The sequence below is a fragment of the Notolabrus celidotus genome, chromosome 17, assembly GCF_009762535.1.
Source record: "Notolabrus celidotus isolate fNotCel1 chromosome 17, fNotCel1.pri, whole genome shotgun sequence".
NCBI lineage: Eukaryota > Metazoa > Chordata > Actinopteri > Labriformes > Labridae > Notolabrus > Notolabrus celidotus.
The window spans coordinates 1,066,815-1,082,955 of NC_048288.1; the positions used below are offsets into that span (position 1 = coordinate 1,066,815).

Consider the following 16,141-nt stretch of genomic DNA (forward strand, 5'->3'; position numbering starts at 1 on the left):
GCTCAATGGACAAATATATAACATCCTTTTCTCATCCAGGTGCATTTAAAGAAACCATTCAACAGGTACAGGTATATTTCTGTGTCCTGAACATGTCCTACCTCCACATAATCAAAGAGACAGCTGCCGTGACTCTCCAGGTTCATGTGGGTGAAGTTGAGAGACACCTCCGCTCCCTCTGGCAGTCTGATCAGATAGACACACTGGCGGTTGTGAGCATAGTCGTTGGGCCAGTTGGGGGAAATGATGACCCCCTCACTGTCAGTGAAAGTGCCACCACAACCAGGGTCACCTAGGACACAGATTATAGTATGATATGTGTATAATAATGAAGGTGTAACATGTTCACCGTGACACTGAGCAGACACAGCTTCTTACTCGGGGATGTTGTGTATGTGATGTGGAAGCCCCGGTCAGACACACTGAAATCAGAGTGGAAGTGAATCCATGCAGCAGGACCGGTGGTCTGCAGAGGGGCAGGGGATGCAGTGCTGCAGTAACGACCCAGAACTGGGTCTTCAGGTAGAAGACCATCCCGGATCTACATCATGTGGCCATGAAGGAAAGAAAGGAGGACAACAAGATGTTAAAAGTGGCATACGGTGCCAAACAGCATCAGTGTGGACAGAACCAGCTTTACTAAAGGGGCAATTTGGGAGCAAGTTTTGGAATTTTGTTAAAGAGCATTTTCTAATTGTAACCCAAAAGCTCCCTCTAAACTAGAACGTCTGCTTTAACTATGTAGATTCCCTTTTATCAGGCTGCCCTAATAAGTCTCTAAAGACTCTTCAACTAGTTCAAAACGCTGCAGCTCGAGTACTGACTAGAACTAGGAAGAGGGAGCACATCTCTCCAGTGTTAGCTTCTCTACACTGACTCCACATAAAATCTAGACTAGAATTTAAAATCCTTCTTCTGACCTACAAAGCTCTTAATGATCAGACACCTTCATATCTTAAAGAGCTCATAGTGTCCTATTACCCCTCTAGAACACTACGCTCCCAACATGCAGGCCTGCTAGTCGTACCGTAAGTCTCTAAAAGTAGTATGGGAGGTAGAACCTTCAGTTATCAGGCCCCTCTCCTTTGGAATCTACCAGTCAGGGTCGGGAGGAAGACACCCTCTCTACTTTTAAGAGTAGGCTTCAAACTTTCCTTTTTGATAAAGCTTATAGTTAGAGCTGGATCAGGGTTGGACCAGCTCTTAGTTATGCTGCTATAGGCTTAGACTGACACACTGGGATCCTGTCTTTCCCTCTCTCTCCTCTCTCTGCCTCTCTCCTACTTTAACTCTTCCTGTCCCATTAAAGTTACTAACCATAGACCTTTCTGAAGTCCCTGAGCTCCCTTGTCTCGTAGGTTCCTCTGGATCTCTGCTGCTGTGGACGTGCCAGACTCCAGCTGCTACAACTACTACTATCCGTCTCACCACTATCATCTCTCTCTCTCTTCATCTCCCTCTATCTCTCTCTCCAACATGGTCTCAGCAGATGTGTGTCTAACATGAGTCTGGTCCTGCTGGAGGTTTCTGCCTGTCCTTTGGAAGTTTGTCCTTGCCACTGTAACTTGCTAAATGCTGCAACGTGCTCTGCTCATGGTGGATTAAGATGAGATCAGACTGAGTCCTGTCTGTAAGATGGGACATCTGCAGCACCTCTCACCTCAAGGTAGTCAAAGTTGCAGTCAGTGTGATGCTCCAGACTCAGAGTTCCAAATGCAAAGGTGATGAGCAGGCCGGGCGCCACAGTCACAGTCCAGTAGCAGTCACGGCTGGGTGGGTAGTTCCCGGGGTACCCAGGTGAGTTAATGTTCCCATAGGGAGCCGTCAGTTCGTCTCCACACACTGAGATCAAAAGGAGCTTTCAGTGAAGTTATATTTTACTGCTTGATATCATCAGTGATCATATATTTAACCCTCTAACTCATTGATCTACGTGAACACCCTCACCTGGATCCTGAGATTGCCATGTAACTGTGAAGCCACCACCGCTGACAGAGCCGTCAGAGCGGAACCAGAAGTACAGAGAGTTGTGGGAGCTGATGATCTCCGGGGGGTTATTTTGGCCACAGTATTTTCCCAGCATGTAGGCAGAGGCACTGTCCCCGTCGTGGATCTGGAGGAAGTCGTAGTTGCAGTTGGTGCTGGTCTCCAGATGAAAGAAAGGAAAGGTGATACGGACGATCTGGAAGAAAGAAACACACAAAACTCAAAGTCACTCTGTGAAGGAAGGACAATCACAGTCATCAAACTGTATTTACTTCTCCAGTCTTTCTTGTTTAACACCACACTATCAGGAAGGCTGCCCCTAGGATTAAAAATGACACTACAGTACATTGTTATCATATTGAACCTTTATGTTGCTGTTTGTCTGTTAACCCGAGTTAGAGCAGTTATGATTAGCTGTTAACTTGTTTAGAGGCAATGTGGCTAACAGGAGTTAGCTCTTAAACAAACACCCCATTAAGAAAAAAGCTGTTCACTGATTGGCCAAACCGAGTGAACACGTCATAACTGTGACAATATCTTGATTAGTTTGGACCATAGTGACTCTTTCAAAGATCTGTTTATTTGAATTTTTACACATTACATACAAAAGATCAAAGTTAACAGTTTAAACAAGTGATGTTTGTTGTATAAGAAACACAATCAGTGAATCAACAAAACAGCAACCAATAATAATAAATTATAATAATTTAAAATTAAAGATAAATAAATAGAAAGGAAAATAAATAATAGTAAATCTACAATAAGATAAATGGGTAAATATTAAAAAAATAAATAAGTGGAAAGGGTAAAAGAGCAATAAGAAGAACAATACAAAAATATATTTAAAAATACATTTAAAAAAATGAATGAATGAATTAATTATAATAATAGTTATAATAATAATTATAATAATAATTATAATACCAAAAACACTAACTAAATAAAAAAATACAAAAAATAAAAAAACACCACATATGACACTCTACATCAAGAACAACAGAACATGTTCTTCTTTGAATAAAGGTGTCGTTCAATAGAAGGGATTCAAAATAAAGAAATAATCGATCAAAAAAGAAAAAACTCAATCTGCTTCCAGCTTTGTTGAGGTGTGTACTTGAACTGCAGGGTTTTTAGAAGGTCAAAGAAAGGCTACCATATTTTTAAAAAAAATGGTTTGTGGATACATGCAGAGTATTTTTGATCTTTTCTAGTCTGCTAAAATGAAGAGCATCCCTGACCCAGCCCTCACAGGATGGAGGAGAGGCAGACTTCCAGCAAAATAAAATCTGACGTCTGGCCAATAAAGTGAGGAAGGCTACATAAACTGTTTGGGTTTTTTGGGAGTGTATCTAGTGGAGTTGGTTGTAGGAACACTCAGAAACATGAGACCAGTAATGTTGTAGGGCTGAGCAGGACCAAAGCATATGAATCAGTGAGGCAGGTTGTTGTTGTTTACATCTGTGACCATAGTGATTCATACATATCAAAATTTGCTGAAATTAGCAGCAAATGCAACTTTTGCATAAAGGAAGAAGACAACATAAAGCATTCATTAAATGAATAACAAGTAACTAAATTATTCTGGAGAGACATAGAGAATTCAGTTGTTAATTTTATGAATTAAATTGTTAAATTGACTCCTGAAAACATAATCTTATATTATGAAAATGTAAATAAGGAGTTGCAACAATTGATGAACCTTATGATACTTTTCAGTAAAGTTCATATCCATAAGTCCAAACACACACTGTTTAATCTTTGTCATTTAAATACTACATGGACTCTTTAAAACGTATTAACAACAAAAAAGACGCACAAACTTTAGATTTATTACAAGATTTGTTTAAGAATTAATATTTATCAATACTTATTTCACTGTTTATTAGTTATATTTTTCTATCCTTCTTCATGTGTGATATTATTTCATCAATAATTATATTGTCATGTCGGATCAAGCTCTGTCATTTTTAGTTTATTTTCTGCACTATAATATGTATAATTATACATATGCAAGTTTCCTATAATATATACACTATTTTCAAACATAAAGGTTTCTTCAATACAAAATAAAATAGAAGTTTGGATCCTAGTTGGACGTTACGGTCTGCAAGATGAGCCTGAGGTCTCTGTGGTCTAAGGGTGCCACCAAACAGAGACACAACTTAAGGTACAAACTAACTAACTTAGTCTCAGAGTAGAGTTTAGTTTGGACTTTACATCCGAACAAGAGGTGCATTTCGACCAAGAGTTCCGGGGTCTTTTAGCCCCCGGAACCACTTTCCCCTGAACTAAAAGGTCCTGTGCCCCCATTGTTGTCTGCGTTTCGACCGCGGGCTGAAGTCCCGGGTAGATTGTGTAAATCAGGTCAGTGACATATGGAGAAAAAAAGTAAATGCACTACACCACCAGACCAGTAGAGAGCAGTAAAACAAAGAGGAATGCCATTCATCACAGATGACACCATAGAAGCAGACGGACAGGCAGGTATCATTATGAGCAACACAACAGTTAGCCTGTTAGCATGAAGAGACTCAGCTGGTCTGTTTTAGATGGTGCTATATTTCATCACAGATGGATTCACTGAATCAACACGTGAGAGGAGATAAGCGCGAGTAGCAAAGACGTTTCAACACGGCTTTAAAATCCTTTTGAACTCAAAAAGCTGTGGCAGAGATCGGCCGGTGTTTTGGTTTAAACGGCGACCCTGTTAACTGGAGACTCTCAGCCGGATGCATCCCTCATAAACGTCTTTAGACCATCATTAAATATCTGATGAGGATATTTTGAAATCTTAATAAAAACTAAACTAGTTTGCATTCCCAGGAACTCCCTCTGTGTTTCAACAGCTGTGTAAACTCCACAAACACTGACACGTTCAGCTGAAGGTCTCCAGTTTACAAGGTCACTTTTAAAACCGGAACACCGTTTTTTAGGAGGGAGATTATCTACCCCTGAACTAAACTTAGACCCTGGGTCCACTGGTCGTAACGCACACATAGTTCCGGGGTAAAGTTCCTCTTGACAAAAAAACGCCTTGAGGACACAACTCATGCAGAGCTGGAGCAACAGGTCACAGGTCAGAGTACAGTAAGAAAGTAAAGAATTAAAAAGTATTGAATCAAAGTTTACATCTGGAAAGAGAGAGAGGACTGACCTTGGTTGGATCGATGCGGATCACCCAGGCACAGCTGACCAGGTGATCGTACTCATCATGACCTGGAGTATTAGGAAAACTGAAGGAACCAGCAGGGCCAGACAGGGAACCTCCACACTCTGGAATATACAGATTTATAGATCATGATCATAACAAACTGAAACTTACACTCTAACTTCAAATCCAATTTAACCAAACCCTTTACACTGTGAATCATTTCATTCAGGTGAGAGGGATTAAAAACCAGTTTCTCTGTTGACCTCGTTTATCAGAGTTCATCCCAAGGAAGAACTGGGAGAAACTTCTCCCTAAGAGAAGCTCAGAGAAACTTTACTCCAGGAAAACAAGGTCAACAGCCCCATAAACAACAACAACTCATGTGACTCTGCCATAAAACACAGGATGTCATTAAGCCGAGAAAAACTAGGACAACAGCCCCGGTAAAGGACTGCATAATCCAAGGGGCAGCCTTCCTTTTGAAGGTGTTGCTGTTGTTGTTAACTGAGGACTATCTGTGGGTCTTTTAGATCTGCAACTCCCTTCCTTTGTTGTTTTTCATGGTGTCACTGGGTGTCTTAGGCCTCCACCTTCATCTTCCTCATTCCCTTTCATACCTTGCTGTGCAGTCTGGCAGAGTGGGCCCGTCCACTGTGCAGTGCAGGTACACGTGAACCCGTTGGTGGCATCGGTGCAGGTGCCTCCATTCTGACAGGGGTTGCTGGAGCACTCATTTATATTCTGGTCACAGTTCGTCCCTTGCCAACCAGGGTTGCAGTTGCAGATGTAGCCAGGAGCTGAGGAGGTGGACTGAGGAGGCAGGAGAACACGGGTCAGACATGCATGAAGGTGGCGGTGCTGTCACAAGCTTTATTTAAGTTGAGATGATCTACTCTTGAGAATATCGCTGTCATAAAGCACAGGTTAGTTTAAGAAATAATTCCTTAAAAACTGCAAATCAATCTGTGAGCAGAACTTACACAGGGCAATATAAGGCATGTTTATCTGTAGCAGTTTTTAGATGCACACACAGTACGTCTAAGATGCATGATGTAGTCGTGAACATTACTAAGCTTCATACACCATAACGCCAAGAGTATCATATTTGATACATCATTTTTTGTATCAAATATCATCAGTGTGATATATTCGTTCAGTAAAAACTTGATGTATACAATCAGATACATGCAGTGCATGGATAATCCACCAGGTGTGAGTAATTCATCAGCTGTGGATCAGAGACCTACTGGAGGTTTATCAGGGATATTTTTTACCAAGTTTGAAAACGTTTGGGTGAAAAAAACTTTCAAATTGTTCCTGAAACTTCAAGAGGAATAGTTACTGGATTGATTCAATGTAAACTAATTAATATTTAATGACTTCATTTATAGTCAAACTGTGTTGAACATGTGTGAAAATCTAAATTGATACAGCAGGTATATAAGGACATTTATTTGGAGATCTGTCAATCATCATTTTATTACATTTCATACAATATGATTCCATAAAGCAACATACAGTCTTTATTATTAAAGAACATGTTTAAATGACATAACTGCACACACACATTCATAATCCCCCTTCTAAAACCTCTCTTGTCCTTCTCAAAAGCAAGCATTTCTTCTCTTCTAGTCTTTATCTTCTCTTTCTATTGTGTTTTTTCTCTTTTCTCTTTCTTGACAATCCCCTCCATAACAGTCTACTCTCGTCTTGTTTGTTCTGTTTTGTTTTTTTGTTGTTTTTTTGTTGTTTTTTTGTTTTGTTTTTTTTTTTTTTTTTTTTTCTCTGTGTGTGTTTTGTTTTGTGATCGTCACCTATAGTCCAACTCTTCTTTTCTAACCGTTTTTTTTTTTTTTTTTTTTTTTTTTGTTTGTTTTGTTTTGTTTTTATTATATTATCTTTGTTTGTTTTTTTTTTTTTTTTTTTGTACTTTGTTCTATACTTGATGGCTTTGTTTGGTTGTTGCTCTCAAGTTCTATGGTTTGTTTTTCTTTTGTGTTCTGTTTGATGTCTAGCACTTTTGTGTCTGTTGCATATATTAAATTAAAAAAAAAAAAAAAAAAAAAAAATGACATAATGAGGTATATTTAGAGTAAAAATTGAGATATCTATTAAGTATATTGTATTTTTACATATGTAACCTGCTGAATCATGATGACTGATGACTGGTTGAATGTTGCCATGGCTCCCTAGTAAATAATTATCATTTTGTTCATTGATTTCCACTAAAAACTAAACAATTCAGAGAAGAAATATACAATAAATATGTTTTTTTGTACTGTGTAGTAGATACAGAATATGTATGACGTTGTCGTGCAATATGGAAAAAAATAATTCTAGGTTTGAAATTACTTTGGAAAAAAACTGAAGGAAACTCAAAGTTTAATAGGCTATGAGCAATACATTTGCACCAAAATACCTGATGTATCAAATATGATACAAATTAAAACTTATTTTTGAAAATTGATATTTAATTATTATTTTTTTTTGTCAGAAGGTCCAATAAACACTCCATTTTCAAAGAATTAGAATTTTCTGACAATTATTTGATGGTTCAGGCTTTACAAGATTAAATGTCTGTTGTCCTTTATGACAAAGATCTCTGAAATGTTTACTACTGAGAGCATTTAATCAGACACACATCACACACACTCACCACACATTGTCCATTGACACAGGGGTTGTTGGTCTGACAGATGTTGCTGCTCTGGGTGCAACCAGCTGGTCCATAACCATTGCCTATGTAGCCCGGGGGGCAGGTACATATAGGGAGGCTTGCTCCTAATGAACGAGGGAGAAGAATCAGAACCACGTCCCACATTTTCACTCAGTACGCTACACACATATACAGTTTAATCTCAGATAACATCCTTCACATACCACATGCATCATATAATGTTTACCTGGGTTAGGGGTGCAGGTAGCTAACGGGTGACAGCCTCCATTGTTTGTAGCGCAGACATTGGACTGAGTGCATGTTCTCCCATCTCCCTCATAACCTTTACAAACACAACAGTTCTCATGTGAATCCTGGAGAGTCATACTTTGCTCTCCTTGAAGGTTTCTGGTGATGCTTTTGCTCTCAAAGACATTTCTTTATTTTGACAAGAACAAGCCGAGCACCTGCCAAACTTCACAAATACTCTATGAATAGAGGCGTTTTTCAACCGGAGGGACTTTACCCCTGAACTACGTGCGTTTTGACCGGTGGACCCAGGATCTAAATTTAGTTCAGGGGTAGATAATCTCCCCCCTAAAAAGCCCCTGCAAGGGGGGTAGTACTTTTCAAAGGTCCAGGGACTTTCGGGGGGGCGGGGCCTGCAATGCTGAACATGTCTGATTGGTAGATTAACCTCAGTGTTTTTATTCCTCCCTCCGTCCACAATGACATCACACACATCTGTGATTCTCTTGATTTCTCTTTCTTTCATTAGTTTTTATTTGTTCTATCTTTTTTGTATGTGTGTGTACTTTTCAAAAGAAGAAGCTGTGATTCTCTTGATTTAGCAGCTTGTAACAGTAGTCTTCTCTCAGCCCACCGTGAATGCGTCTCTCCCGGTGTTCCGGTTTTAAAAGTGACCCTGTAAACTGGAGACCTTCAGCTGAACGTGTCAGTGTTTGTGGAGTTTACACAGCTGTTGAAACACAGAGGGAGTTCCTGGGAATGCAAACTAGTTTAGTTTAGACGATCTTTACAGCAGAAAGAAACATGTTTACAGCCTGGTTCAAAAGAGGAGTGTAGTCTGGATAGCTCATTTCTCTATCGGCACACACTGTACGGGGGGTGAATTTAGTATAACGTGGCAATTTCAAAGATATTGAGATTACGAGTCTTCCAATGAGAGGCACAGCTGACTTGATTGACAGGTGGGAACACTGTACAGTCCCTCCAGGATTTCGCGGGATTTTTTTGTAATTGTTGCGGCCCAAAAAGCCTGAATTTGCGACAGCTTTTTGAAAAAAATTGCGGTGAAAGTTGCGATTATTTTTTTTTGCTTTTGTCCCCCAATAACATCTCAGGGGCAAGTAAATACGCTAAATTACAGTTGTTTTTAGAAAGCATTCTTGATGTGGCCACTGACTGTATTTTGATTCTCTTGATTCACAGAAAAATGCCATGAAAGGACTGTATTGCACATTTACGACGGTCCCTGAATGCACCTCGCAGCGACTGATGCACAGTCAGTTCACGCACTCTGAAATTAATCTGCATCTTTGATGACAAGGAGTTGATCCAAACTTACTAAATGTGTCTGATGTATCACCAAACTGGATTAAATCAAGCTGTAGATGCCGAGCTTTCTACGGTAACCACGGCAACAATGTCAAACATCAAATAGTAAACAGACGTCCCCCGGTTGTCTCTTTGTCACTAACGCACACCCGGGGTAAAATCATCAATGAAGATGAGACAGATGCATGTAGGTGAGGAGAGCTGGTTCATGAAGTACACCTGCTGCAGGTAGAGACCAAGCTAACACTGAGCCCCTCAATCTATAAATAACAACGTTGTCATGGTCACTTGTCCTGCCTGCTGTCCCCTCTCTTCACCCGTTCTCTGTGCGTGTTTTGTTGTTGAAAAGTGCCGATCAAGTGAGGACTTACGTTTATGTTCCAAGGAAGTCAAATTGATGACAAAACCGATGACATACAGGGGCTGAGATTGAGGTAATTGGTCAAATTTGTGGGAAAGTTGCGCTGATTGTAAAAAATTGCAGGGCCGCGAAAAAATCGCGCTGATTGGTTGAATTTGCGTTGATAGTTGCGATCGCGAAATCGCAACTTCCTGGAGGGACTGACTGTAGCTGTTAGTGAGGAGGCTCAAAGCCTCTTTGCGTCACACTCACTCAACAGCAGTTGAGTTGAGTTCAACATTTCCAATATGTCTCTGGCCGACGATTGGCCTCAAAACAGCGCTTCAGTAACAGATGGGTGACATCACAGAGACTACATCCATTATTTATACAGTCTATGGGAAGAACATATCATAGTTCTGAGTAAAATTTAATTTGGGATGTTTTTACTTTGATATCTGAGCTTTAGTTTTAAACAGTGTTAACCTCTGAGAACATTCATTCATCCTGTGCCTCTGTCTCTGGTGATGATACAGATTTGTAATCGGTCACCCATTGTTCCCCCCCCTCATACCTGGAGGGCATGGACCACAGTGGAAGGAGCCCATGGTGTTCAGGCATTGCACCATAGGAGCAGAGGAGCAGCCGCCATTGTTGTTCAGACATTCATTTACGTCCTGACAGCTGTAGCCGTTACCTTGCCAACCTGAGACAAATGAGACTCAATTAGAACAAAAACACACTTATTCAGTTTATACTTTGATTGGCATTTATAAGCACAAGTAAGCAGGCACAGTGGTGATTCACAAAGCTGCAATAAGACTGAAGGCTCAAACACATTGCTGCAAACTGGTATTACTACACCACTGAGCTGGTTCATGTAACTGAGGGGAAATAAAACTGGACAACAAAAGGAGGTCCAGTCTGATGTTAATGATCTCATATGGAGAAGGCCAAAGAGAAGGAGAGATTTAAAACTTTGAACAGTGGGGGCTGATCATGCTGGCACATCCAGGAGCAGCTGGTTGGTCGACCTCAGTGCTCGAGCTGGATTATGAACATGAAGAAGATCAGCCAAGTAGGATTGTAACAAACCATTAAGGGCATTGTATTTTAAAAGTGCAGTTTCAAAATCAATCCTGTGACAGACTGGAAACCAGTGGAGAGAGAGCAGCACAGGTGTAATGTGCTCCCTCTTTTCCTTACAGTCAGGAGTTGAGCAGCAGCGTCTAGAGCAAGCTGCAGGAGCTGAATGGACGACACGTCTAAGCCCACATACAAAGAATTATAACAATCGTGCCTGGAAGTAATAAAGAAATGCACCACTCTCTCTAACACAGGACTTCCACCAGATCCGTGTCCGGTCCGGCTCCGTGCTCTCTCGTCTGTCAACACCCACCGGTGGCATTTTCAGATCGCAGCACGGAGCAGGACCTCCGGACAGCTGGAGTCATGTGACCGAGGTTTCCCCATGGTAATCACTGAATCAAGGATTCTCCTCCTCCTCCTCTCCTCATCCATGTTGTCTTTCTGGTCCTCTGAAAACCTCTGACCTGTTGACTCCAGGCCTGGCTCCGCTCATCATGACTTTGGTTTGTTGTTGTAGTTAAGTGAAATACGATCTGGTGATAACACAGAGTGTTTGATTCTGAAATTAACCGGATGTTTTCATTTTGTTTTGGTGAAACCTGACTTCCTGTCCCGCTCCATCTGCTCTGTTGAGATTGATGCGTCGTGCTCCGGCATCCGGCAAAAATAGAAGCCGGAAAGCAACGGAGCGGATCCAGAGGAAGTTAACACACTGACTAGAATAGAAACCTATCAGATCCAGAGCTGTGACAGATCAGAGACAGACTGGACACGGATCTGGTGGAATTTGGCCGTAAGTCTTTGAGAGGGAGGTAGGTCTTTATCTTAGCAATCAGTCTCAGCTGGAAGAAGCTGGACGTAACAACAGAAGAGATTCGTTTTCAAATTTGAGGCTCTTTACAGAGGAGTGAATATTTGCAGTGAGAGGGCCGAGAGTGCTCCCATCGAGCTGTTGGGGGTGTCCAAACACAAGGACCTGTCTTCTTCTCATTGAAGTGTTAAAAGTTCAGGCTGAACCTCATCCAACCAATTGAACAAGGGCTGCAGGGATCCCTTCTTTATATATTTGCATATCATCAGCAAAAGAATGAAGTGAGACATCATGTTTCTTAAAAATAGATCCCAGGGGCAGCATATACAGAGAGAACAGGATAGGGCCCAACACAGACCCCTGAGGAACACCACGAGTAAGAGGGGCCGTCTCAGAGAAACAATCTTCCAGATGGACAGAGAAACTTCAGGTAGGATCAGAACCAACTGAGTACTCCACAACTCTCTAGACGTGACAAAAGAACAGTGTGGTCGACAGTGTCGAAAGCAGCTGATGGATCCAAAAGTAGTAAAATAGCAGTCAACCGAGTCAACAGTTAAAACCAGATCATTAAAATCTCTTCAAAGTGCAGTTTCTGTATTGTGACCTGCTAAAAAAAAGTCTGCTTTAAGAGGTCAGAATGTAATCAAACACATGATCTGAGCATACAGGTGGAATTGAGGGATTCCAGCCTGCAGCAGGGTTCAATCACTGCATGCATCATTGCAAACTCTCATTTAGAGAAGAGCAAAGAGCTCCCATATACAGAGGCTGTAGTCCTCGTTGCAGTTGCAGGTTCGACTCCCAGCCTTGTCTATTTCCTACATGTCTTCCCCCGCTCTCTGCTACCCACATTTCCTGTCTCCAGCTGTCCTATCAATAAAGAACTGTCCAAAAACATGACTTAAAAAAGGTGTTACCAGCAGGACAGGCTCCACAGTAGAAGGAGCCCTGAGTGTTGTAGCAGGCGACCACAGGGTTTGCAGAACACGGTTTGTTAGGGAGGTTACACTCGTTCACATCAGCCACACAGGCAGGGTTTCCAGCTGGAGCCTCCCAGCCGCTCTCACAGATACACTGGTATTTAGGCTGCAGGATGGCAGGGGAGAAACACTCACTGAGAAATCTGTTTTTAAAAGTCTGTCTTACAATAAATACGACTCTAAAAATACAATAACAAAAGGTACTAATGCTGAAATGTCACAGAGGAGCTGCTGCTTGCAGCTACGCTATTAAGGTACAATTATAGCCCTAATTAGAACAGGTTAATATTCTGCTAGGATGCTCCCATTCATAAACATGATTCTTTGACTAAATCTGACTTCCAACTTGAATGAATCCACAAGCGACCAGCTTACATTTCAAATCCATTAATAAGGAAATGATGAAGAAACAAGTCTTTGATAAAAGTATTTACATTATTGTTCCACCACAGAGAAAACTAGAACTCATATAATGCTACTAATGAGCTCATGAAATGCTTTGAGTATTTACAAATAAACCTCAGGTTGAGTGGCAGTGACAACAGATAACACAAAATAAAAAAAACTTTTTTATGTTAGCTTAAAAGAAGAACAAATCTATTTTAAAGGCAAGGTGTATCTGTGTTTTCTTTCTTTATTCAATCAGATGTGCTACAGAACAGGATTAGGGCCACCAGAGAAATAAAAAAATTGAATTTTCAAGAAAGAAAACTCAAAATTTCTGAGATTATAAAGTCGTATATTTTCGTGAAAAAAGGTTCAAATTTTGAGTTTTTAAAGACATTAATCTGTGAGAAATCCAACTTGAATTTTTTGAGTTTATAAAGTCATACATTTACAAGAAAACTTTGAATTTGTAGATTGTTAGCAAGCTGCCCTTTGCCCATTTCACTGCTTCATGGACCCACTTGACAGCCTTATCAAACTGTGTTTCCTACTTGGACTCAGCAATAAGGAGATACTACTGATTTGAGCCCACAATCATCACATTATTAGAAGCATCCAGACTTTGAAAAGACATGGCTGTATATTAGGGCTGCTCAGAAGAAAGCAGCACACTGATCCGGAGGAGGTGATTGCGCTTATCCAACAGGAAATTCACCTCAGCAGGCAGATGCAAGGATATACTGTAGATTCTACACCCTTGCAACCGCCTGCTGGAGTGACATCACGTGAACAACATAAACATGTAAACATCACGTGAACAACATAAACATGTAAACATCACATGAACAACAAAAACATGTAAACACCACATGAGCAACATAAATATTTAAACATCACATGAGCAACATAAACATGTAAACATCACATGAGCAACATAAACATTTAGACATCACGTGAGCAACATAAACATGTAAACATCACGTGAGCAACATAAACATGAAAACATCACATGAGCAACATAAACATGTAAACATCACATGAGCAACATAAACATGTAAACATCACGTGAGCAACATAAACATGTAAACATCATGTTAGCAACATAAACATGTAAACATCACGTGAGCAACATAAACATGTAAACATCATGTGAGTAACATAAACATGTAAACATCACGTGAGCAACATAAACATGTAAACATCACATGAGCAACATAAACATGTAAACATCACGTGAACATAAACATGTAAACATCACATGAGAAACATAAACATGTAAACATCACATGAGCAACATAAACATGTAAACATCACATGAGCAACATAAACATGTAAACATCACATGAGCAACATAAACATGTAAACATCACATGAGCAACATAAACATGTAAACATCACGTGAACATAAACATGTAAACATCACATGAGAAACATAAACATGTAAACATCACATGAGCAACATAAACATGTAAACATCACGTGAGCAACATAAACATGTAAACATCACGTGAGCAACATAAACATGTAAACATCACGTGAGCAACATAAACATGTAAACATCACGTGAGCAACATAAACATGTAAACATCACGTGAGCAACATAAACATGTAAACATCACGTGAGCAACATAAACATGTAAACATCAAGTGAGCAACATAAACATGTAAACATCACGTGAGCAACATAAACATGTAAACATCACCTGAGCAACATAAACATGTAAACATCACCTGAGCAACATAAACATGTAAACATCACGTGAGCAACATAAACATGTAAACATCACGTGAACAACATAAACATGTAAACATCACGTGAGCAACATAAACATGAAAACAAGGATATAGAAAATTTCGAGTTTGATTTCTCAAAGACTCACGTTTTTAAAAACTCAAAGTATTTACGTTTTTTCTCCAAAATCTACGACTTTATAATCTTGGAAAATTTTGAGCTTGATTTCTCATAGATTTGCGACTTTAAAGTTTGTAAATTTCGAGTTTTTTCTCAAAAATTCAATCCTCTTTAATTTCTCCGGTGGCCCTAATCCTCTTCCGTAGTTGCAGATAGTAAAAACAACCTTCAGTATAAAAAGAATGGATTACCTGTCCAGGTGTGATGCGGTCTGCATCAATGCATGTGCCATGTACACACAGATCCTGTCCTGCATTCCTGCAGTCGTCATAGCGCACAGTACAAAGAGTCCCAGACCATTCTGGATTACAGGTACAACTACAAAGAGACAGCATGAAGGTTAAAACTGCTACAGGACTACAGGCGCCATTTGTAAAGTCAATTTTTAATCACATTTAGAAAAATATTTGTGATTTTCTTCACATTTAATTTAGCTGTGAAAAATATATAAAAGTTACAATCACTGTTTTATCCAAATGCTAAATATAAATATAAATATAAATATTAAATGTTAGATCTAAATGTTAAATATAAATATAATTTTTTAAATATAAATATAAATGTTAAATATAAATGTTGATTGTTAAATCTAGCTTTATGAAGCTTTTATTGTGGTACTAATGCTAGGCGGCAGAGTGAATTTACATATCAGCTAAATATTTAGGATCACAGAGATACATTTACATTTATATTTAACATTTATATGTATATTTAACATTTATAATTATATAAAACATTTAATATTTATATTTATATTTAACATTTAGATATAACATTTAGATTTAGATTTACCATTTATGTTTACCATTTAGATTTAGATTTAGATTTAACATAAAGGTTTAACATTTAGATTTATATTAAACATTTAGAATTAACATCTCACATGTAGATTTACCATTTCACATTTAGATTTAACATTTCACATTAAGATTTAACATTTTTAATTAACATTTAGATTCAACATTTTTATTTAAATTTAACATTTAGATTTATATTCAACATTTAGATTTAACATTTTAACATTTTAACATTTATATTTATATTTAGCATTTGGATTTAACTGTGATTTTAACTTAATATATTTTTCACAGCAACATTAAATGTGAAGAAGATCACAAATATTCCTCTAAATGTGATAAAAAAGTGACTTTTAAAATTCACTCTACATTTTTATGATGTTTTGGAGCTGAATGTGGAGAATTGTAGCTTTTATTTTCAGTGTGCACAACTTTACAAACAGCACCTCAT

General features: G+C 39.1%; 1 protein-coding gene across 1 annotated transcript in view; it reads right to left on the reverse strand.

The window, feature by feature from the left end:
* The window catches only part of cubn (cubilin (intrinsic factor-cobalamin receptor)), a 108,718-nt gene that overhangs the window by 80,566 nt on the left and 12,011 nt on the right, over nt 1-16,141 (reverse strand). The window contains exons 6-15 of the mRNA XM_034706933.1: nt 12,532-12,700; nt 10,286-10,417; nt 8,041-8,136; nt 7,794-7,918; nt 5,755-5,947; nt 5,141-5,259; nt 1,948-2,182; nt 1,661-1,842; nt 379-541; nt 102-292 (exon numbers count right to left, since the gene is read on the reverse strand). Of these exons, the coding sequence (XP_034562824.1) occupies nt 102-292; nt 379-541; nt 1,661-1,842; nt 1,948-2,182; nt 5,141-5,259; nt 5,755-5,947; nt 7,794-7,918; nt 8,041-8,136; nt 10,286-10,417; nt 12,532-12,700 (1,605 nt within the window). The remainder of the gene's footprint in view (nt 1-101; nt 293-378; nt 542-1,660; nt 1,843-1,947; nt 2,183-5,140; nt 5,260-5,754; nt 5,948-7,793; nt 7,919-8,040; nt 8,137-10,285; nt 10,418-12,531; nt 12,701-16,141) is intronic.